Source organism: Oncorhynchus nerka, linkage group LG9b, assembly GCF_034236695.1.
Source record: "Oncorhynchus nerka isolate Pitt River linkage group LG9b, Oner_Uvic_2.0, whole genome shotgun sequence".
Taxonomy (NCBI): domain Eukaryota; kingdom Metazoa; phylum Chordata; class Actinopteri; order Salmoniformes; family Salmonidae; genus Oncorhynchus; species Oncorhynchus nerka.
Genome location: NC_088424.1, coordinates 52,013,150 through 52,037,861, shown reverse-complemented (window position 1 = coordinate 52,037,861; position 24,712 = coordinate 52,013,150). Strand labels below are relative to the sequence as shown.

The 24,712-nt window shown below is 39.8% G+C and overlaps 1 protein-coding gene across 2 annotated transcripts in view; it reads left to right on the top strand.

Moving 5' to 3' along the window:
* yipf1 (Yip1 domain family, member 1) overlaps nucleotides 1-23,195 on the top strand; it is a 29,433-nt gene extending 6,238 nt beyond the window's left edge. For both annotated transcript variants that reach the window (XM_065013836.1, XM_065013837.1), the window contains exons 2-9: nucleotides 9,578-9,634; nucleotides 12,463-12,629; nucleotides 14,403-14,483; nucleotides 15,128-15,215; nucleotides 16,807-16,923; nucleotides 17,097-17,263; nucleotides 17,446-17,628; nucleotides 22,462-23,195. In XM_065013836.1, coding sequence (XP_064869908.1) covers nucleotides 9,598-9,634; nucleotides 12,463-12,629; nucleotides 14,403-14,483; nucleotides 15,128-15,215; nucleotides 16,807-16,923; nucleotides 17,097-17,263; nucleotides 17,446-17,628; nucleotides 22,462-22,575 — 954 coding nt within the window. In that variant the 5' untranslated portion in view covers nucleotides 9,578-9,597 and the 3' untranslated portion in view covers nucleotides 22,576-23,195. The remainder of the gene's footprint in view (nucleotides 1-9,577; nucleotides 9,635-12,462; nucleotides 12,630-14,402; nucleotides 14,484-15,127; nucleotides 15,216-16,806; nucleotides 16,924-17,096; nucleotides 17,264-17,445; nucleotides 17,629-22,461) is intronic.
* Nucleotides 23,196-24,712: the final 1,517 nt, after the last annotated feature.

Genomic DNA, 24,712 nt, shown 5'->3' with positions numbered 1-24,712 from the left:
AGGGCAGTTGACCAGGGTAGGGGTAGCCAGGGGGAAAGCAGGGCAGTTGACCAGGGTAGGGGGGTAGCCAGGGGAAAGCAGGGCAGTTGACCGGGGTAGTGGTAGCCAGGGGGAAAGCATGGCAGTTGACCAGGGTATGGGTAGCCAGGGGGAAAGCATGGCAGTTGACCAGGGTAGGGGTAGCCAGGGGGAAAGCATGGCAGTTGACCAGGGTAGGGGTAGCCAGGGGGAAAGCATGGCAGTTGACCAGGGTAGGGGTAGCCAGGGGGAAAGCAGGGCAGTTGACCGGTGTAAGGGTAGCCAGGGGGAAAGCAGGGCAGTTGACCAGGGTAGGGGTAGCCAGGTGGAAAGCAGGGCAGTTGACCAGGGTAGTGGTAGCCAGGGGGAAAGCAGGGCAGTTGACCGGGGTAGTGGTAGCCAGGGGGAAAGCAGGGCAGTTGACCAGGGTAGTGGTAGCCAGGTGGAAAGCAGGGCAGTTGACCAGGGTAGGGGTAGCCAGGTGGAAAGCATGGCAGTTGACCAGGGTAGGGGTAGCCAGGTGGAAAGCAGGGCAGTTGACCGGGGTAGTGGTAGCCAGGGGGAAAGCATGGCAGTTGACCGGGGTAGTGGTAGCCAGGGGGAAAGCAGGGCAGTTGACCGGGGTAGTGGTAGCCAGGGGGAAAGCAGGGCAGTTGACCAGGGTAGGGGTAGCCAGGGGGAAAGCAGGGCAGTTGACCAGGGTAGTGGTAGCCAGGGGGAAAAGGGCAGACCAGGGTAGTGGTAGCCAGGGGAAAGCAGGGCAGTTGACCGGGGTAGCCAGGGGGAAAGCAGGGCAGTTGACCAGGGTAGGGGTAGCCAGGGGGAAAGCAGGGCAGTTGACCAGGGTAGTGGTAGCCAGGGGGAAAGCAGGGCAGTTGACCAGGGTAGTGGTAGCCAGGGGGAAAGCAGGGCCAGCTGTAGAGAAATGCTTATTGAAATTCTCAATTATGGTGGATTTATCGGTGGTGACAGTGTTTCCCAGCCTCAGTGCAGTGGGCAGCTGGCATGAGGTGCTCTTATTCTCCATGGACTTTACAGTGTTTCCTAGCCTCAGTGCAGTGGGCAGCTGGCATGAGGTGCTCTATTCTCCATCATTATTCAACAGTCAAATTGAACATTGATACAAATCTTCTTTTATATCAGTTATTTTGATTTCAGACCTTTTTACGTTACCATGTCCCTAAACCATGCTGGCTTTCTAGATCCATCTTCTGTGCTCACTACTTTAAATGAGTTGCCTGAGGTTTGTCACAGTAACACATAGTGTCTCTCGCTCGGAACTTGGTAACTTTCCATTCTCCATGCTTACAATGTACACAATTATATCCAGTAGAGGTTGACCAATATAATATATATATATATATATAATATAATATAATATAATATAATATAATATAATATAATATAATATAATATAATATAATATATATATAATATAATATAATATAATATAATATAATATAATATAATATAATATATATATAATATAATATAATATAATATAATATAATATATATATAATATAATATAATATAATATAATATATATATAATATAATATAATATAATATAATATAATATAATATAATATATATATAATATAATATAATATAATATAATATAATATATATATAATATAATATAATATAATATAATATATATATAATATAATATAATATAATATAATATAATATAATATATATATAATATAATATAATATAATATAATATAATATAATATATATATAATATAATATAATATAATATAATATAATATAATATATATAGGTATAATATAATATAATATAATATAATATAATATAGTATATATATAATATAATATAATATAATATAATATAATATAATATATTCTCCATATAATATAATATAATATAATATAATATAATATAATATAATATATATATAATATAATATAATATAATATAATATAATATAATTATATATAATATAATATAATATAATATAATATAATATAATATATATATAATATAATATAATATAATATAATATAATATAATATATATATAATATAATATAATATAATATAATATAATATAATATATATATAATATAATATAATATAATATAATATAATATAATATAATATATATATAATATAATATAATATAATATAATATAATATAATATAATATAATATCCAACATCAAAGTTGTGTTCTTTGGCTCTGTTTATATTGTCAGCGTATTGTTTCATTTTCTGTTTGTGGGTTTTGTGGTGATTTAGTCTTTGATTTAAAGTTTATACACCACCAAGGAGACTCATTGGTTCAGGTAACGCTTTTCTTTCATAATGTTACATTTTTTTCTCTTTTCATTTTTTTCTCCATGGGGAAGTGATACTTAATTCCAAAAGCAGTGTCTCTTGCAATAATAGTCTGTGTCCTATTCCGAGAGGCCTTACCCATTCTATGGACTCTGGAGTAAGTGACATTATGCAAGACATCTGTGGGCAGTTCCATTGAGTTGACATAAAGTCTAGTCTTTTTCCTTTTACTTGTCAATACTCAACTTTGTTTGAATGTCTCTTCCAAACATGAGAAAGGTGTTTCCCCTGAAGCACGTTGAGGCGTTGAGGCGATTAGCAAGGGTAATCATTTTTGGTAGCTCCTCTTTCCGGCTTTTCTCCTCACTGTTGTCTGTTCTTCTGCTTTCTTCACATATCGATGGAGTCACTCTCAGGATAATATGGTGATGCTCTAATGTCAACAAGTTTTCAAAAGTCTGTCCAACGAATTGTCTGGCATTATCTATAACCACCTCTAGGGGGTAGCCAACACCTACAAAGACACCGTACTTGAAGACATGTCAGATATGAGAACAGCTTCTGGGTAACAGGTGTAATAGTCGGTAATGATGTATTCATTATGGATCCCACTAAGTCCTAGTTTAATGTCTTGGTGGTAGTTCTAGTGGTTGGTCTTCGTGCAGTGGCTGGTTTAGCACAAATGCCGTACAATTTCTTATCAGTCTTACAACATCAAAGTCCTGCTTCTTTGCTACTGTTTTGTACAAACCATTACTTGATGAGTTTTGTGTGCGATGTCGAACGCTTGGACAGCGGAGTCAATCACCACCTTCCGGAGACACCTGAAACCCCACCTCTTTAAGGAATACCTAGGATAGGATAAAGTAATCCTTCTCACCCCCCTTAAAAATTTAGATGCACTATTGTAAAGTGGCTGCTCCACTGGATGTCATAAGGTGAATGCACCAATTTGTAAGTCGCTCTGGATAAGAGCGTCTGCTAAATGACTTAAATGTAAATGTTGTTTGATCTATGTTTTTGGTAACACAATCCTGTGTCCTCTTAGAATACGTCCTATCATGTGTTGTCCATTCTGTTGTATGTAGATCCTCTGGAACTGAATATGGCCATTTTTCCTTTCCACAGTTTGAATCAAACTTTGTCAAAATGTTATCCTGTTTTGTTGCTTCTTTCAGATCCTTGATTGTCAATGCAGGTAGGTCGCTAACTGAAAGCACTCTCTGCACATAATCATCAACGTATCCATCTTCAGTTTCAGGATAGGGAAGGCGAGATAGGGAATCTGCAATGTTTGTTTTTCCCTTGATGTGCTCAATCTTGTGGTCCAAGTCTTTGAATTCTCAGACACAGCGTAAGTGTCAAAGGTCTTTTATTGACAATTACATGAAGTTGATGCAGAGAGTCAATATTTGCATTGTTGACCCTTCTTTTTCAAGACCTCTGCATTCCTCCCTGGCATGCTGTCAATTAACTTCTGGGCCACATTCTGACTGATGGCAGCCCACTCTTGCATAATCAATGCTTGGAGTTTGTCAGAATTTAGTTTGACCACCCGCCTCTTGAGGATTGACCACAAGTTCTCAATGGGATTAAGGTCTGGGGAGTTTCCTGGCCATGGACCCAAAATATCGATGTTTTGTTCCCCGAGCCATTTAGTTATTACTTTTGCCTTATAGCAAGATGCTCCATCATGCTGGGAAAGACCTTGTTCATCACCAAACTGTTCCTAGATGGTTTGGAGAAGTTGCTCTTGGAGGATGTGTTGGTACCATTCTTTATTCATGGCTGTGTTCTTAGGCAAAATTGTGAGTGAGCCCACTCCCTTGGCTGAGAAGCAACCCCACACATGAATGCTCTCGGGATGCTTTCTGTTGGCATGACACAGGACTGATGGTAGCGCTCACCTTGTCTTCTCCGGACAAGCTTTTTTCCGGATGCCCCAAACAATCGGAAAGGGGATTCATCAGAGAAAATGACTTCACCCCAGTCCTCAGCAGTCCAATCCCTTTACCTTTTGTAGAATATCAGTCTGTCCCTGATGTTTTTCCAGGAGAGGAGTGACTACTTTGCTGCCCTTCTTGATACCAGGCCATCCTCCAAAAGTCTTCACCTCACTGTGCATGCAGATGCACTCACACCTGCCTGCTGCCATTCCTGAGCAAGCTCTGTACTAGTGATGCCCCGATCCTGCAGATGAATCAACTTTAGTAGATGGTCCTGCCACTTGCTGGACTTTCTTGGGCGCCCTGAAGCCTTCTTCACAACAATTGAACTGCTCTCCTTGAAGTTCTTGATGATCCGATAAATGGTTGATTTAGGTGCAATCTTACTTGCAGCAATATCCTTGCCTGTTAAGCCCTTTTTGTGTAAAGCAATGATGACGGCACGTGTTTCCTTGCAGGTAACCATGGTTGACAGAGGAAGAACAATGATTCCAAGCACCACCCTCCTTTTGAAGCTTCCAGTCTGTTATTCAAACTCAATCAGCATGACAGAATAATGTCCAGCCTTGGCCTCATCAACACTCACACCTGTGTTAACGAGAGAATCACTGACATGATGACAGCTGGTCCTTTTGTGGCAGGGCTGAAATGCAGTGGAAATGTTTTTGGGGGATTCAGTTCATTTTTACATGGCAAAGAGGGACTTTGCAATTAATTGCAATTCATCTGATCACTCTTCATAACATTCCGGAGTATATGAACATTGCCATCATACAAACTGAGGCAGCAGACTTTGTGAAAATGTATATTTGTGTCATTCTCAAAACTTTTGTCCACGACTGTAGTACAGACTTGCCTCCAAATACAACATGTAGATCAGTGGTTTGGGATCAGTTTGTAGTACAAACTGGTCTCCATATATACATGTAGATCAGTGGTCTGGGATCAGTTTGTAGTACAAACTGGCCTCCATATATACATGTAGATCAGTGGTCTGGGATCAGTTTGTAGTACAAACTGGCCTCCATATATACATGTAGATCAGTGGTCTGGGATCAGTTTGTAGTACAAACTGGCCTCCATATATACATGTAGATCAGTGGTCTGGGATCAGTTTGTAGTACAAACTGGCCTCCATATATACATGTAGATCAGTGGTCTGGGATCAGTTTGTAGTACAAACTGGCCTCCATATATACATGTAGATCAGTGGTCTGGGATCAGTTTGTAGTACAAACTGGCCTCCATATATACATGTAGATCAGTGGTCTGGGATCAGTTTGTAGTACAAACTGGCCTCCATATATACATGTAGATCAGTGGTCTGGGATCAGTTTGTAGTACAAACTGGCCTCCATATATACATGTAGATCAGTGGTCTGGGATCAGTTTGTAGTACAAACTGGCCTCCATATATACAAGTTATGAAGTGTTCTATTGCCCTTACGCACCGCTAACTAAGCTAGCCGTTTCACATCCGTTACACTTACGCACCCAAGAGCTTCTCACTCGATCTGACTTGTCTCTCTAGAGGTCAGTGAACGACTTGCATAAGCAATTGGCTTGTTCTGTTCATTTTCTGTTGCTGTAGCAATATAGCTCCAAGTCCTACTGGGTTTGTGTCAATAATCACTGCTGTTAAAAATGGTGCCGATAGAGATGGCAGCTGCGCTTCTAGTCCTTAGGAAACTGTGCAGTATTTTTCTATATTTTTTCATGTATTATTTCTTGCATTGCATTGCCCAGAAAACCTTAAGTGTTAGAACATACAGCCGGGAAGAACTATTGGATATCAGAGAGACGTCAACTTACCAGCACAACGACCAGGAATACGACTTTCCCAAAGCGGGTCCTTTGTCAGCACCTCCCAGGGAATTTGAACTGATTCCAGAGGCCGACTCAAAACAACGCCGTCGGAGGAGAGGGTGCCGGAGGGGAGGGTGCCGGAGGAGAGGGTGCCGGAGGGGAGGGTGCCGGAGGAGAGGGTGCCGGAGGGGAGGGTGCCGGAGGGGAGGGTGCCGGAGGAGAGGGTGCCGGAGGGGAGGGTGCCGGAGCGGTCTTCTAATGAGGCTTCGGATGCGCACACACCACCCACCGCTTCCCAGTATATTACTCGCTAATGTCCAGTCCCCATTTAACAAAGTCGCTGAAATCAGTGCAAGAGTTACTTCCCAAAGGGGATCTGGGATTGTAACATTCTGTTTCACGGAAACATGGCTAGCTTGGGACATGCTGTCAGAATCCGGATTTTCAGTGCATCGCGCCGACAGGAATAAACATCTCTCCGGTATAAGACGAAGGGCGGGGGTGTAGGTTTCATGATTAACGACTCATGGTTTAATTGTAGCCACATACAGGAACTCAAGTCCTTTTGTTCACCTGACCTAGAATTCAATAAGCATTTCGCTTCACTGGAAATAACATCATCTAACCAGGTGTATGTGACCAATAGAATTTGATTAGAATGTTGTTAATCCACATAGCATAAAGTCCATGTCTTTCTGGTATGCCTCAGGTACGCTTGATAATCTGAAAGGAAATTTCTTGAATCTGTAGTATCCACTGTGTGTGATGAATGTTGTCAGGTTTCTTGATTCTGAGGCTAGTTCCACTTGCCATGATCCTTTTTTCGCATCCAGTTTTGCAAACACTTTCGCTCCTTGCAATGCTTGCAGTATACTGTGTCTACTGTGGGAACGTCGTGTCGTTCTCTATGATATATCTATGTTCTCATAAGTCAGCAAAAACTCCGACTTCTTTTGTCTTTCTTTGAAATGTGGAGAATATTGGAAATCCTTTCTGATCTTTGATTCACTTCTTGTATGATGTCATCATCTAACATCGAATCCAGTTCTTGATTGACAGCTTCCAGCATTGGATAAGGAAACAGATCTCAGGCCTTGAGCTACAGGGACTATTTGCTCATTCACCGTATCTTTTGTGAGTGTATCCACTGATATGTCCAAGTCCTTGGAAAAGGGATGATTGCTCTACTGAATTGACATGATCTCTTGTGCTCTGTATTTTCAAGTCAAAACATATTTTCCTTTCAATCAATGCTTCTACGTTTCCTCTGAGCACCAATATCTGGTATGTTGATGCACTTTTATTCAAAGTTCTGCTTTCAAATAACCGACACAATGTAGTGGAGTAGTCTGAGCAGAAACATAACACTTTTTCTTACTCTCTAAGTTCCATTCCTGCAAACGTTCTCTTGAATAGGGCTTCTCCGATGAAATTCCTTCCACTGACTGTATTAAGGACCATTTTCAGATATTGTCCATTGACTTGCACTGTTTCTTTTCCTTCCTGATAGATTGAATAGACAAACTGGAGTCAGATTCAGGTTCCTTCACAGCTGTAACTGGGTTGTCACTTTTAGCTTTGTCTCTATTTATTTTTGTCACCTTGATTTTGTTCTTTCCAATGGTCTTTCTTTTCTCTACGGACCACAATGGACTGTTTTCTCTACGGACCACAATGGACTGTTTTTTTTTAATGCATTCACACAGCCATCGATAGTTTCTCTTAATGCATTCACACAACCATCAATAGTTTCTCTTAATGCCTTCACACAGCCATCGATAGTTTCTCTTAATGCCTTCACACAGGCATCGATAGTTTCTCTTAATGCATTCACACAGCCATCGATAGTTTCTCTTAATGCATTCACACAGCCATCGATAGTTTCTCTTAATGCCTTCACACAGCCATCGATAGTTTCTCTTAATGTATTCACACAGGCATCGATAGTTTCTCTTAATGCCTTCACACAGCCATCGATAGTTTCTCTTAATGTATTCACACAGGCATCGATAGTTTCTCTTAATGCCTTCACACAGCCATCGATCGTTTCTCTTAATGCCTTCACACAGCCATCGATAGTTTCTCTTAATGCCTTCACACAGCCATCGATAGTTTCTCTTAATGTATTCACACAGCCATTGATAGTTTCTCTTAATGCCTTCACACAGCCATCGATAGTTTCTCTTAATGCATTCACACAGCCATCGATAGTTTCTCTTAATGCCTTCACACAGCCATCGATAGTTTCTCTTAATGCATTCACACAGCCATCGATAGTTTCTCTTAATGCATTCACACAGCCATCGATAGTTTCTCTTAATGCCTTCACACAGCCATCGATAGTTTCTCTTAATGCCTTCACACAGCCATCGATAGTTTCTCTTAATGCCTTCACACAGCCATCGATAGTTTCTCTTAATGCCTTCACACAGCCATCGATAGTTTCTCTTAATGCCTTCACACAGCCATCGATAGTTTCTCTTAATGCCTTCACACAGCCATCGATAGTTTCTCTTAATGCCTTCACACAGCCATCGATAGTTTCTCTTAATGCATTCATACAGGCATCAATAGTTCCACTTATCTTAATGCATTCACACAGCCATCGATAGTTTTGTCTCGATCCGGTGTTCTTTGTCTAAACTTGTGACTTTCCAACCCCACATTTCTCAGCGGTGTAAAGTAAGCATCAAGCACGGCTACGGTTTGCAAATGTACCTTTTTCTCCCGGTTGAAATAGATTCCACGTTAAACAAGGTACACCTGTTAATTGTAAATGCATTCCAGGTGACTACCTCATGAAGCTGGTTGAGAGAATTCCAAGAGTGTGTAAAGCTGTCATCAAGGCAAAGGGTGGCTACTTTGAAGAATCTAAAATATATTTTGATTTGTTTAACACTTTTATGGTTACTACATGATTTCAAATGTGTTATTACATATTTTTGATGTCTTCACTATTATTCTACAATGTAGAAAATAGAAAAAATAAAGAAAACCCATGAATGAGTAGCTGTCCAAACTTTTGACTGGTACTGTGTGTGTGTGTGTGTGTGTGTGTGTGTGTGTGTGTGTGTGTGTGTGTGTGTAAATAGATATATTTAAAACACAAAATATTACATGACCCTCCCCTGGACCAGATTAAAATAATACTAAACCCTTCCCTTGACTGAAATTGAAAATAACATGACCCTCCCCCAATTACCTCCGGGTACCCATCCTGTAAATGTTGATCTGTCCGACGCTGATTGAGCTAGCAGTGCTGAGTTAGTTTTATCATCTGCATTCAATCGTAGTGAACAAACAAAACTGTACTGACACTGTATATCTTTACATGGTATTGTTAGCCTGTCAACCTCTATCCTCTGAAAAAGCTACTGAGTAATGATCATCGAATCCCATTGAACAAGTCTATCCACATGTCCTGCATCGTTACAGTGCCAGCAGCGCAATGGATCTCTATGGAGAAGCGTGTATCTTGACACACATATCTTCTTTGTCTCCACAGACTCTTGATTAGTCTCCTACATGGCGGCTAACAGCGATTTCCTCTTAACATTTCAAGGTGAGTGTTTATAGCCTGTGGTGCCATTCCGATACAGCATGACACCACTGCTGCTCAGTCTTATAGACTGTATACATTATAATGATAATAATGCCATTCAGGTCAGTGGCGGCTCCTCTGAGGAGAAAGGGCAGGACCATCCTCTTTCGTGAATTTCATAGAAATAGTGAAGCGTTAAAAAAAAGTTATTATTTTTAGATACAACTATCCTAAATATGTTCACGTCACCAAATAACTAATTAAAACTGTTTTTCAATGAAGGTCTGCAGTAGCCTCAACAGCACTCTGTAGGGTAGCACCATGGTGTAGCCGGAGGACAGCTAGTTGCCATCCTCCTCTTGGTACATTGACTTCAATACGAAACCAAGGAGGCTCATGGTTCTCACCCTCTTCCATAGACTTACACAGTGATTATGACAACTTCCAGAGGATGTCCTCCAACCTATCAGAGCTCTTGCAGCATGAACTGACATGTCCACCCAATCGAAAGATCAAAAACTGTATCTAGTACTGAAAGCATAAGCTACAGCTAGCTATCACTGCAGTGCATAAAATGTGTGTAATTAACCAAAGAGAGAGACAATATTTTAATAGTTAAAAAAAAAAAAAATCTTCAAAAATCCTGATATTACCAGGTTGTGCCCACTAGATGGTGGTATTAGGCATTTTTTCTGATTTTTTTCTGAATCAGAATCTAATGATTCCTCTTTACTGACATTCTGAATCAGAATCTCATAACCTTCCTCTTTACTAACATTCTGAATCAGAATCTTTGTCATAACCTTTCTCTTTACTGACATTCTGAATCAGAATCTCATAACCTTCCTCTTTACTAACATTCTGAATCAGAATCTTTGTCATAACCTTTCTCTTTACTGACATTCTGAATCTTTGTCATAACCTTTCTCTTTACTAACAATCTGAATCAGAATCTTTGTCATAACCTTTCTCTTTACTGACATTCTGAATCAGAATCTTTGTCATAACCTACCTCTTTACTAACATTCTGAATCAGAATCTCATAACCTTTCTCTTTACTGACATTCTGAATCAGAATCTTTGTCATAACCTTTCTCTTTACTGACATTCTGAATCAGAATCTTTGTCATAACCTTTCTCTTTACTGACATTCTGAATCAGAATCTTTGTCATAACCTACCTCTTTACTAACATTCTGAATCAGAATCTTTGTCATAACCTTTCTCTTTACTGACATTCTGAATCAGAATCTTTGTCATAACCTTTCTCTTTACTGACATTCTGAATCAGAATCTTTGTCATAACCTACCTCTTTACTAACATTCTGAATCAGAATCTCATAACCTTTCTCTTTACTGACATTCTGAATCAGAATCTTTGTCATAATCTTCCTCTTTACTGACATTCTGAATCAGAATCTTTGTCATAACCTTTCTCTTTACTGACATTCTGAATCGGAATCTTTGTCATAATCTTCCTCTTTGCTAACATTCTGAATCAGAATCTTTGTCATAACCTTTCTCTTTACTGACATTCTGAATCGGAATCTTTGTCATAATCTTCCTCTTTGCTAACATTCTGAATCAGAATCTTTGTCATAACCTTTCTCTTTACTAACATTCTGAATCAGAATCTCATAACCTTCCTCTTTACTAACATTCTGAATCAGAATCTTTGTCATAACCTTTCTCTTTACTGACATTCTGAATCAGAATCTCATAACCTTCCTCTTTACTAACATTCTGAATCAGAATCTTTGTCATAACCTTTCTCTTTACTGACATTCTGAATCAGAATCTCATAACCTTCCTCTTTACTAACATTCTGAATCAGAATCTTTGTCATAACCTTTCTCTTTACTGACATTCTGAATCTGAATCTTTGTCATAACCTTTCTCTTTACTAACAATCTGAATCAGAATCTTTGTCATAACCTTTCTCTTTACTGACATTCTGAATCAGAATCTTTGTCATAACCTACCTCTTTACTAACATTCTGAATCAGAATCTCATAACCTTTCTCTTTACTGACATTCTGAATCAGAATCTTTGTCATAACCTTTCTCTTTACTGACATTCTGAATCAGAATCTTTGTCATAACCTTTCTCTTTACTGACATTCTGAATCAGAATCTTTGTCATAACCTACCTCTTTACTAACATTCTGAATCAGCATCTTTGTCATAACCTTTCTCTTTACTGACATTCTGAATCAGAATCTTTGTCATAACCTTTCTCTTTACTGACATTCTGAATCAGAATCTTTGTCATAACCTTTCTCTTTACTGACATTCTGAATCAGAATCTTTGTCATAACCTTTCTCTTTACTGACATTCTGAATCAGAATCTCATAACCTTTCTCTTTACTGACATTCTGAATCAGAATCTTTGTCATAACCTTTCTCTTTACTGACATTCTGAATCAGAATCTTTGTCATAACCTTTCTCTTTACTGACATTCTGAATCAGAATCTTTGTCATAACCTTTCTCTTTACTGACATTCTGAATCAGAATCTTTGTCATAACCTTTCTCTTTACTGACATTCTGAATCAGAATCTTTGTCATAACCTTTCTCTTTACTGACATTCTGAATCAGAATCTTTGTCATAACCTACCTCTTTACTAACATTCTGAATCAGAATCTCATAACCTTTCTCTTTACTGACATTCTGAATCAGAATCTCATAACCTTTCTCTTTACTGACATTCTGAATCAGAATCTTTGTCATAACCTTTCTCTTTACTGACATTCTGAATCAGAATCTTTGTCATAACCTTTCTCTTTACTAACATTCTGAATCAGAATCTTTGTCATAACCTTTCTCTTTACTGACATTCTGAATCAGAATTTGACAGTTCTGAGAGCCATTTGGGAGGGAACGGAGATGCGACTACCATCAGTATCGAGGACACAGGGGCAGGAAGTCACAAACCTCAGAAACAGAGGAGATCTGCACCGGTGACATCCTTCGAAGAGGACAATGACCCATTGGCTAATGATGACAAGACTGAGGTCAGAAAAATACATACACTATATGACCAAAAATATCTGGACACCTATTGGTCGAACATCTCATTCCAAAATCATGGGCATTAATATGGAGTTGGTCCCCCCTTTGCTGCTATAACAGCCTCCACTCTTCTGGGAAGGCTTTCTACTAGATGTTGGAACATTGCTACGGGGATTTGCTTCTAATCAGCCACAAGCATTAGTGAGGTCGGGCACTGATGTTGGGCGATTAGGCCTGGCTTGCAGTCGGCGTTCCAATTCATCCCAAAGGGTTTCAATGGGGTTGAGTTCAGGGCTTTGTGCAGGCCAGTCAAGTTCTTCCACACTGATCTCGACAAACCATTTCTGTATGGACCTCACTTTGTGCACGGGGGCATTGTCATGCTGAAACAGGAAAGGGCCTTATCCAAACTGTTGTCACAAAGTTGGAAGCACAGAATGGTCTAGAATGTCATTGTATGCTGTAGCGTTAAGATTTCCCTTCACTGGAACTAAGGAGCCTGAACCGTGAAAAACAGCCCCAGACCATTATTCCTCCTCCACCAAACTTTACAGTTGGCACTATGCATCCGGGCAGGTAGCGTTCTCCAGGCATCCGCCAAACCCAGATTCGTCTTGTTGGACTGCCAGATGGTGAAGCGTGATTCATCACTCCAGAGAACGCGTTTCCACTGCTCCAGAGTCCAATGGTGGTGAGCTTTACACCACTCCAGCTGCCGTTTGGCATCGCGCATGGTGATCTTAGGCTTGTGTGCGGCTGCTCGTCCATGGAAACCCATTTCGTGAAGCTCTCGACGAATAGTTCTTGTGCTGATGTTGCTTCCAGAGGCAGTTTGGAACTCGGTAGTGAGTGTTGGTTGTAACCAAGGACAGATCATTTTATGCGCTTCAGCGCTCTAAGGTCCTGTTCTGTGACCTTGTGTGGCCTACCACTTCACGGCTGAGCCGTTGTTGCTCCTATCCGTTTCCACTTCACAATAACAGCACTTACAGTTGACCGAGGGCAGCTCTAGCAGGGCGGGAATTTGATGAACGGACTTGTTGGCAATGTGGCGTCCTATAACAGTGCCACGTAGAAAGTCACTGAGCTCTTAAGTAAGGGCATTCTACTGCCAGTGTTTGTCTATGGAGATTGCATGGCGTTGTGCTCGATTTTATACACCTGTCAGCAACGGGTGTGTCTGAAAGGGGTGTACATATACATTTGTATATATAGTGTAGTTTACCAAGTTATAACGTAACATTGACAACATATAGGCTGTAGTCGGTAAGCACTTAGTTGCAGCCCAGATGTTGTCCATGTTTGGTTCAGAAAATATAGCACATGCCATATAAAAGCCCATTATTTCTGATAATTAATCTGATTCTGTGATTGTTTTGTTACCTGATGTGAGTTCTATCGTTATAAAATACTAAAAGCCCATTTTGATGTTTCTGATAATTAATCTGATTCTGTGATTGTTTTGTTACCTGATGTGAGTTCTATCGTTATAAAATACTAAAAGCCCATTTTGATGTTTCTGATAATTAATCTGATTCTGTGATTGTTTTGTTACCTGATGTGAGTTCTATCGTTATAAAATACTAAAAGCCCATTTTGATGTTTCTGATAATTAATCTGATTCTGTGATTGTTTTGTTACCTGATGTGAGTTCTATCGTTATAAAATACTAAAAGCCCATTTTGATGTTTCTGATAATTAATCTGATTCTGTGATTGTTTTGTTACCTGATGTGAGTTCTATCGTTATAAAATACAGGTTTTCTTTTCCTACAGCTGTTATCTGGGAAGAAGAGAAGTGCTCCTTTCTGGACCTTTGAATATTATCAGACATTCTTTGACGTAGAGACACACCAGGTACTTCAACTGACTTCATCTGTTCATCTGAATTGAATCGGCCCAAACAAATAGGCCTTTGAAAAACATAATAAATGTTTTTTTTGTAATGACATTTTCAATATGTTTTTAAGAATGAATGAAGTTACATTGGATCAGGACCTGATTTTTATTTGCGGGGGTAAACGGCTAACTTCCTGCCATTTCAACTCACGGTTTGTGTAGAAAGAATTGCACTTTTATAATGCAATTCTACACATTTTGTCGAATGAGGCGAAGAGAAAATGTCGCAGTTTAAAAACACATTTCCTACAATTCTACACTTGTTGGCATGGGTCAGAGAGAGAAATGTGTTGTTTTATAGCTTGTCTCATGCTATTGTTCACATTTGGCATTGAGGCTGAGAGATAAAAAATTTAAAAAATATTTTTTAAATGTCTTAGTTGTCCTGCATTTTTACGCCCATGACCTCCAGGTGACCCATAACCCCAAAAAGGTGTCCCAGATGACCCATAACCCCAAAAACAGAACAAAAAGTTGTGGGCCCCATGCCCTGTGTGCCCTTTCCACCCCATGCACAGGATAGGCGTCCGCCTTGGGTTTGTAATCATTTATTTATTATACTTCTGTGTTGTAATGACTTTGTCGTAATGTGTTTCCTCTAGGTGAGAGAGAGAATCCTGGGGTCGTTATTGCCATGGCCAGGGAAGAACTTTGTCCATCTCTACATCCGCAACAACCCTGATCTTTATGGTGAGCATGCATCCTTCCTACTAGTCATGACCTGAAGAGTTGTTATCCTCACCTAAAGGTTTAACGTTAGCGCCAGCTGTCGGCTAATCAGCCACTTAGAGACTTATTTTCAGCCGTCTACTTTTTCTACTTCATATAAACTAGGTTACTTTTAATTAAACACTTTTTTAAATTGGTTAGTTCGTCTCTCGCTACAATGAACGATATGCATCCTCTACCAATCTATTGACAGGACAGGCGCCTCTCAGTCACAATGCGAGCGTTGACATGGTTACGTAGTCCCACCTCCCGGTACAATTTGTGTGCGTTGTGGTTGGTTGCAGTTGAATTTCTTTACACAGAGGAGGGAGAGAGCATGACGTCCCATGTGGTAACGATGATGCTAAAAATCCACGACTTAATTATTGTTTTCTGACACATTCGTTTTATTTTATTTTGCGTGTTTCACAGAGCCAGCCAGGTGGAGTCGTGGTGCTATTTACTGTGTGTTGATTTGCAACTGAACAGCCAGTGTTGACAAGTTTATAAAAGGTGTCGAACTGACTGAATAAAATTGATCTCATACAGCGCATTCGGAAAGTATTCAGACCCCTTGACTTTTTCCACATTTTGTTACGTTACAGCCTTATTCTAAAATGGATTAAATCGTTTTTCCCCTCATCAATCTACACACAATACCCCATAATGACATCACAATACCCCATAATGACATCACAATACCCCATAATGACATCACAATACCCCATAATGACAAAGCATTAAAAAAAATTTGTTGTTGACATTTTTGCAAATGTATTAAATATTAAAAACTGAAATATCACATTTCCATAAGTATTCAGACCCTTTACTCAGTACTTTGTTGAAGCACCTTTGGCAGCGATTACAGCCTCGAGTCTTTTGGGTATGATGCTGCCTGAGAAGTTTCTCCCATTCTTCTCCACAGATCCTCTCCAGCTCTGTCCTTGTTGGATGAGGAGCATCGCTGCTCAGCTATTTTAATGTCTCTCCAGAGACTAAAACATACTTGGCGACTTTTCTTAATTAGATGTCAAATTGCGCGACTAAAACATTCTTGGCCAAAACGTAAATTAATAACAGTTTTCTTGAGTTATCTTAGATTCGTTCTGTGGATTTTGAGGAAGTGAAATAGACTACATGGGGGGACAAACATCATTCCAGTGGGTATTTGTTTTTGCTCTACAATCACGTGCTCTACAAAAACACGCTAACAGCCTCTTGCTAGGTGCTCACTTGAATTAAAGGGGAACCCAGAAATCAACAAGCCGTCTTCTAATGAGGTTTAAGCATCGTTGTGGGCTTAGAACATCCAATTATGTTGTTTTTCTATTAAAAAAGCTAAAAACCTGGGGGAAAAACTGTGTATAAACGGAAACCTGGAAAAACAAATACAAAAAATACAAAAACACTGAGTGTATAAAGGCACCTGTGTCTTGATGAGGGCATTCAACAAGTGGCAGAATAACATTCAACCTCATCAAGTGGATTCAGGGACGTGGAAGCAGCATTTGAAACGGGCCGTGATGCATCGTCAAATACTACAGATTACTGTTACCGTCTCTGTGTCCTCCAGGTCCCTTCTGGATCTGTGCTACTCTGGTTTTTGTCATCGCCATCTGTGGAAACATCTCTGACTTCCTGTTTTACCTGGGGGAACCACAGTATAAATACGTCCCAGAGTTCCGGAAAGGTGAGTGTCATTTTAAGTTTTTCAAGGGTCAAACAAAACACAGGATCAAACTGACTCCTCCACTTCCCAAGACTCAGTCAAATAGATACTGAACACAACAAATAGTCCCGTAAATGTTTTAGAAAAGAATGGGATTGTTGCTACTGTTTCTCTTGTGTGTTTTTATTTCCCAGTGACCATTGCGGCCACGGCGATCTACAGCTATGCGTGGCTGGTTCCCCTGGCCCTGTGGGGCCTGCTGGTCTGGAGGAACTCCAGGGTTATGAACATAGTTTCTTACTCATTCCTGGAGATCGTCTGTGTCTACGGCTACTCCCTGGCCGTCTACATACCTGCTGTGGTAAGACATGACACACTGTTTTGTGTCTGATTACGTGGCATTGCTTATATTTTATTAGGTTCAATAGTGTCACATTTACTTTGTTGCAATGCAAATATTGAGGACACGTTTATTCCAGTCTTTTTTTTTTTTTTTACATGTTATATAATGTTGTAGTTATTGACGAGTGTTGTTGTTGACAGGTGTTGTGGATCATCCCGAACGAGACCGTTAGGTGGTTTTCCATTGTTGTGGCTCTCTGTCTCTCTGGTTCCATGCTGGTCTTGACCTTCTGGCCCGCCGTCCGTGACGACCAGCCCCGGGTTGCCATAGCGATCATGACGGCCATCGTGGCGCTCCACATCCTCTTGGCGTTCGGTTGTAAGGTAAACATTCAGAGAGAAAAAAAAAACACACCTGGGCCGTGTTCATTAGGGCACAGTGTAGCAAAACGTTTCTAAACGTTGTGCACCATGGAAAACCAAAATGAGTGTTCCTTATTGGGCAAGTGCAGACCCCTTTTTTTTTCTTCTTTTCGTGCCTAGTGAACACGACACCAGCCTTACGGAGTTGGGTTGTTCCTGGTCATGTAATACAATGTCCTGATTTAACAATCACCGACTTGACTGACCCAGTTTACATAACCTCACCTGGCTGCACCAATGGTTGCATCTCCAAATGGGACCCACACAATGACTTAATTAGCTCAGTTACCTCCTCACTATTCTACTGGAGCCTTGTAGCGTGGCAACTGCCTGAGCGCTACACCAAAGACCAAGTATCTTTGGCTACACTCCCTCTTGACAGCGCATGAGAAAGAGACTTCGACGTGTGACTACAGCCAGCTAGCTACTCAGGAAAATCACATGTCTCTGGGTCGTTCCATGAAATGGGGGTGCCTTTTTGGACATGCAAACTTTTAAAAAGAAAAAATATATATCTTTCAACATTCAGTTGCATGGAGGATATGTTTAGCCTACAGAAAATACTGTGAAATTGTAAAGATAATTATGATAAGTGGAAGTGCTGTTTGAAAATACATTTCAGCCTGTTTTGGTGGGATGGAGTTTTGGACTGCCTGGTGACATCACCAGGTGGTAAATGTGTTAATAGACCAATAAGAAAGAGTTCCAAATCTCTCTGCCAATAACAGCTAGTTTTCAGTTTTCCCCTCCCCACTCACAGCACTCCCAGACAGTCCAAGCAAAATTATTGCTTATTAAATTGCTCTTTACTAAGAATCTATTTTTGTTTCTTTTTGACCATTGTAATTTAAAATAATCACAGTAAGGTACTTAATTGTTACCTAGAAAAAATGTATTTGATATTGAGATAAAAAAAATGAACCTTTTAATCAAATTTTCCTAACTTTTAATTGAGTGAACAGGGTTGACATGTTGAGCTTGACCACCTTAGTCAAAGATGATAAATAGACCAAAAAGAAGAGAGAAGACTTACTTCCTTTTCCACCATGCTGTTCAGAAGACCCAAACGATGTCACCTGCTGTCAATCATTTAACTAGGTAGTGGAATGGTAAAATATACTGCTTTTACATATGATTCTCAGTATGTTTTCTGTTTCTTTCAAACAGCTCTATTTTTTTACATTTTACTTGTCCGCATGTCCGCATTCACCTTTTTATATCACCACTGTTTTTGCCGGGTAGAGCAAGAGACATTCAACTTGGACCTTATTGTTGTGACCGTTGTCACGGTAACCTGACAGCTGCATACGGGCGTATTGTGTGTAGATTGATGAAGAAATATTGGTTTGTTTAATCCATTTTAGAATGAGGCTGGAATGTAACAAAATGTGGGGAAAAAGTCAAGGGGTCTGAATACTTTCTGAAGGCCCTGTATATATTCTTTCTGAAGGCCCTGTCCTGTATATATTCTTTCTGAAGGCCCTGTATATATTCTTTCTGAAGGCCCTGTCCTGTATATATTCTTTCTGAAGGCCCTGTATATATTCTTTCTGAAGGCCCTGTCCTGTATATATTCTTTCTGAAGGCCCTGTATATATTCTTTCTGAAGGCCCTGTCCTGTATATATTCTTTCTGAAGGCCCTGTATATATTCTTTCTGAAGGCCCTGTCCTGTATATATTCTTTCTGAAGGCCCTGTATATATTCTTTCTGAAGGCCCTGTATATATTCTTTCTGAAGGCCCTGTCCTGTATATATACTTTCTGAAGGCCCTGTATATATTCTTTCTGAAGGCCCTGTATATATTCTTTCTGAAGGCCCTGTCCTGTATATATTCTTTCTGAAGGCCCTGTATATATTCTTTCTGAAGGCCCTGTATATATACTTTCTGAAGGCCCTGTATATATTCTTTCTGAAGGCCCTGTATATATTCTTTCTGAAGGCCCTGTATATATTCTTTCTGAAGGCCCTGTATATATTCTTTCTGAAGGCCCTGTATATATTCTTTCTGAAGGCCCTGTATATATACTTTCTGAAGGCCCTGTATATATTCTTTCTGAAGGTCCTGTATATATTCTTTCTGAAGGCCCTGTATATATTCTTTCTGAAGGTCCTGTATATATTCTTTCTGAAGGCCCTGTATATATACTTTCTGAAGGCCCTGTATATATTCTTTCTGAAGGCCCTGTATATATTCTTTCTGAAGGCCCTGTCCTGTATATATTCTTTCTGAAGGCCCTGTATATATTCTTTCTGAAGGCCCTGTATATATACTTTCTGAAGGCCCTGTATATATTCTTTCTGAAGGCCCTGTATATATTCTTTCTGAAGGCCCTGTATATATTCTTTCTGAAGGCCCTGTATATATTCTTTCTGAAGGCCCTGTATATATTCTTTCTGAAGGCCCTGTATATATACTTTCTGAAGGCCCTGTATATATTCTTTCTGAAGGTCCTGTATATATTCTTTCTGAAGGCCCTGTATATATTCTTTCTGAAGGTCCTGTATATATTCTTTCTGAAGGCCCTGTATATATACTTTCTGAAGGCCCTGTATATATACTTTCTGAAGGCCCTGTATATATTCTTTCTGAAGGCCCTGTATATATTCTTTCTGAAGGCCCTGTATATATTCTTTCTGAAGGCCCTGTATATATTCTTTCTGAAGGCCCTGTATATATTCTTTCTGAAGGTCCTGTATATATTCTTTCTGAAGGCCCTGTATATATTCTTTCTGAAGGTCCTGTATATATTCTTTCTGAAGGCCCTGTATATATTCTTTCTGAAGGCCCTGTATATATACTTTCTGAAGGCCCTGTATATATTCTTTCTGAAGGCCCTGTATATATTCTTTCTGAAGGCCCTGTATATATTCTTTCTGAAGGCCCTGTATATATTCTTTCTGAAGGTCCTGTATATTATTCTTTCTGAAGGCCCTGTATATATTCTTTCTGAAGGTCCTGTATATATTCTTTCTGAAGGCCCTGTATATATACTTTCTGAAGGCCCTGTATATATTCTTTCTAAAGGCCCTGTATATATACTTTCTGAAGGCCCTGTATATATTCTTTCTGAAGGCCCTGTATATATTCTTTCTGAAGGCCCTGTATATATACTTTCTGAAGGCCCTGTATATATTCTTTCTGAAGGCCCTGTATATATACTTTCTGAAGGCCCTGTATATATTCTTTCTGAAGGCCCTGTATATATTCTTTCTGAAGGCCCTGTATATATTCTTTCTGAAGGTCCTGTATATATTCTTTTGAAGGCCCTGTATATATACTTTCTGAAGACCCTGTATATATTCTTTCTGAAGGTCCTGTATATATTCTTTCTGAAGGCCCTGTATATATTCTTTCTGAAGGCCCTGTATATATACTTTCTGAAGGCCCTGTATATATTCTTTCTGAAGGCCCTGTATATATTCTTTCTGAAGGCCCTGTATATATTCTTTCTGAAGGTCCTGTATATATTCTTTCTGAAGGCCCTGTATATATACTTTCTGAAGACCCTGTATATATTCTTTCTGAAGGCCCTGTATATATTCTTTCTGAAGGTCCTGTATATATTCTTTCTGAAGGCCCTGTATATATTCTTTCTGAAGGCCCTGTATATATTCTTTCTGAAGGTCCTGTATATATTCTTTCTGAAGGCCCTGTATATATTCTTTCTGAAGGCCCTGTCCTAAATTCTTTAATCATATATTCTTTCTGAAGGCCCTGAATATTCTTTCTGAAGGCCCTGTATATATTCTTTCTGAAGGCCCTGTATATATTCTTTCTGAAGGCCCTGTATATATACTTTCTGAAGGCCCTGTATATATACTTTCTGAAGGCCCTGTATATATACTTTCTGAAGGCCCTGTATATATACTTTCTGAAGGCCCTGTATATAAAGTTTCCTATGGTATGTATTCATTTGTGGATGTCCATTATCCATTTTGTATGGTGTGTTACGAATTGCTTAAAATGACGTAAATAATCATCTTCAGAAATTACGCAAAAGGCACCAATTTCGTGGAACGACCCGTCTACTTACAGAGAGAGAGACTGGGTGTCAGTAGGGCTTAAATAAGAAAAAAAAGACTGACAGGAAATGACGTTCATCCAAAATGGCACCCTATTCCCTACATAGTGCACTACTTTAGACCAGTTTCCCATGGAAGCCTATTCCCTATATAGTGCACTACTTTAGACCAGTTTCCCATGGAAGCCTATTCCCTATATAGTGCACTACTTTAGACCAGTTTCCCATGGCACCCTATTCCCTACATAGTGCACTACTTTAGACCAGTTTCCCATGGCACCCTATTCCCTACATAGTGCACTACTTTAGACCAGTTTCCCATGGAAGCCTATTCCCTATATAGTGCACTACTTTAGACCAGAGCCCTATGGCACCCTATTCCCTACATAGTGCACTACTTTAGACCAGAGTCCTATGGCACCCTATTCCCTACATAGTGCACTACTTTAGACCAGAGCCCTATGGCACCATATTCCCTACATAGTGCACTACTTTATACCAGAGTCCTATGGGACCCTATTCCCTACATAGTGCACTACTTTAGACCAGAGCTCTATGGCACCCTATTCCCTATATAGTGCACTACTTTTGACCAGAGCCCCTGTTCCTCTCTAGCTTGTTGGTCTCGAATGTGTCCCAAATTTGCACCCTATTCCCTATGGGAGTCCTGGTTAAAAGTAGTGCACTATAAAGGGAATGGGGGTGTCATTTGGGGCAGAACCCCGGTGTTCTCTCAGAATAAATGATCTGCTGTGTTTTTTTCCATCCAGGCTTACTTCTTCAGTACGTTGGAGGTTGACCACACTGCTGTTGATGCTGTGGTGGGCCATGGAACCAAGTCGTCTCCAACCATGGAGATGCACAGAACTAATACAATGTCCTGAGGTAAATGGTGGAACTAAAGATATTTGCGTTGTAGACATTCATACCTCTACTGGCGGTCTTATATAGCCACTTGTGTAACTAATAATAACATGTTAGCAGCTCCTTCACCGCAGCCAACGTGAGTAAAATATAATAATAACATATACCATTTACTAGATGCTTTCGTTCAAAGCGACAGGTTATTGAACTAACCTGTAATTAGTAGTGCTGAGCGATTAACCACCATGTCTTTTTTTGGGGTGGGGTGGGGGGGTTATAAAACAACTTATTGACGGACTCCGGTTCGATTACTTGAATTCCATTTAGTTTGTTTTGTGAGCCCAACGCTCCATTTCTATAGAGAAAGAACTCAAATCATTCATGAGAGAAGTCGGAGAAATCAAGTCAAGAATTATGTGGGGCGCTGGACTGAATGGAGTTGTAGTTTTCATATAGCAAATATTCAGCCTAGCTTAGCAAAGACACTTGGTAATTAACTACAATGACCACAATCCATTGCGCCATTTTTTAATTTATTTATTTTATTTTTAATTGTATTTTTAATAACAAATCAATACATAAAGCACATGAGGGAACACAGGCATTCATAGATTACAAACAATGGACAATCGAGCTAGGGGCGGGGCTGGGGGCGGGGCTAGGGGCGGTGCTGGGGGCGGGGCTAGGGGGTACAATATCACATTACAATTACACAAGGACCTTAAGGGACATGCATATACTTACAATTCTAACAGCTTTTTTCTTAGTAGAGCATTTAACTGTCTTAAAATACAGTTCCAATTTCTTTTTGTAGGGTACGAAAATGTGGTTTTCTGTTTGTAAATGTACATTTGTGTATATGAAATTTGGCCAAAAGAATAATGAAATTAATTACATAAAAATGTTTCAGCTTATTTCTATTGTATGTAAAGAATCCAAACAGTACATCTCTCCACAATAGTGTAAAATCTTCATAAATGTGTTCAATTATAAACCTACTGATGTCTTGCCACAGTTTTCTTACATGAATACAATGCAACACTGTTTCTGGGTGGTCATTACAAAAGGAGCAATTTGAGTTGATGTTTTCCTTAAACTTCTTCATATAGTGGTTGGCAGGATAATATTTATGAATAATTTTAAAGGAAACTTCCTTCATTTTGTTAACAAGTAGGTATGTGTGTGGCAACATCCAAACTTGTTTTCCAACAGATATTATCAATAAATCCATTCCAATAATGCATGACATAAGGTATAGATACAACATCCTGCTGAAACAAGGATCGTATCGCTCTGTTGTTGAATGGACCAAAAGAGAAACACATTTTTCCTACTGATGAGTCAACAGAAGGTAGGCTCTGAGGGTCAGGTCTTAAATCTTTCCTACTGATGAGTCAACAGGGTCAATAGAAGGTAGGCTCTGAGGGTCAGGTCTTAAATCTTTCCTACTGATGAGTCAACAGGGTCAATAGAAGGTAGGCTCTGAGGGTCAGGTCTTAAATCTTTCCTACTGATGAGTCAACAGGGTCAATAGAAGGTAGGTTCTGAGGGTCAGGTCTTTCCTACTGATGAGTCAACAGGGTCAATAGAAGGTAGGCTCTGAGGGTCAGGTCTTTCCTACTGATGAGTCAACAGGGTCAATAGAAGGTAGGCTCTGAGGGTCAGGTCTTAAATCTTTCCTACTGATGAGTCAACAGGGTCAATAGAAGGTAGGCTCTGAGGGTCAGGTCTTAAATCTTTCCTACTGATGAGTCAACAGGGTCAATAGAAGGTAGGTTCTGAGGGTCAGGTCTTTCCTACTGATGAGTCAACAGGGTCAATAGAAGGTAGGCTCTGAGGGTCAGGTCTTTCCTACTGATGAGTCAACAGGGTCAATAGAAGGTAGGCTCTGAGGGTCAGGTCTTAAATCTTTCCTACTGATGAGTCAACAGGGTCAATAGAAGGTAGGCTCTGAGGGTCAGGTCTTAAATCTTTCCTACTGATGAGTCAACAGGGTCAATAGAAGGTAGGCTCTGAGGGTCAGGTCTTAAATCTTTCCTACTGATGAGTCAACAGGGTCAATAGAAGGTAGGCTCTGAGGGTCAGGTCTTAAATCTTTCCTACTGATGAGTCAACAGGGTCAATAGAAGGTAGGCTCTGAGGGTCAGGTGTTGACAT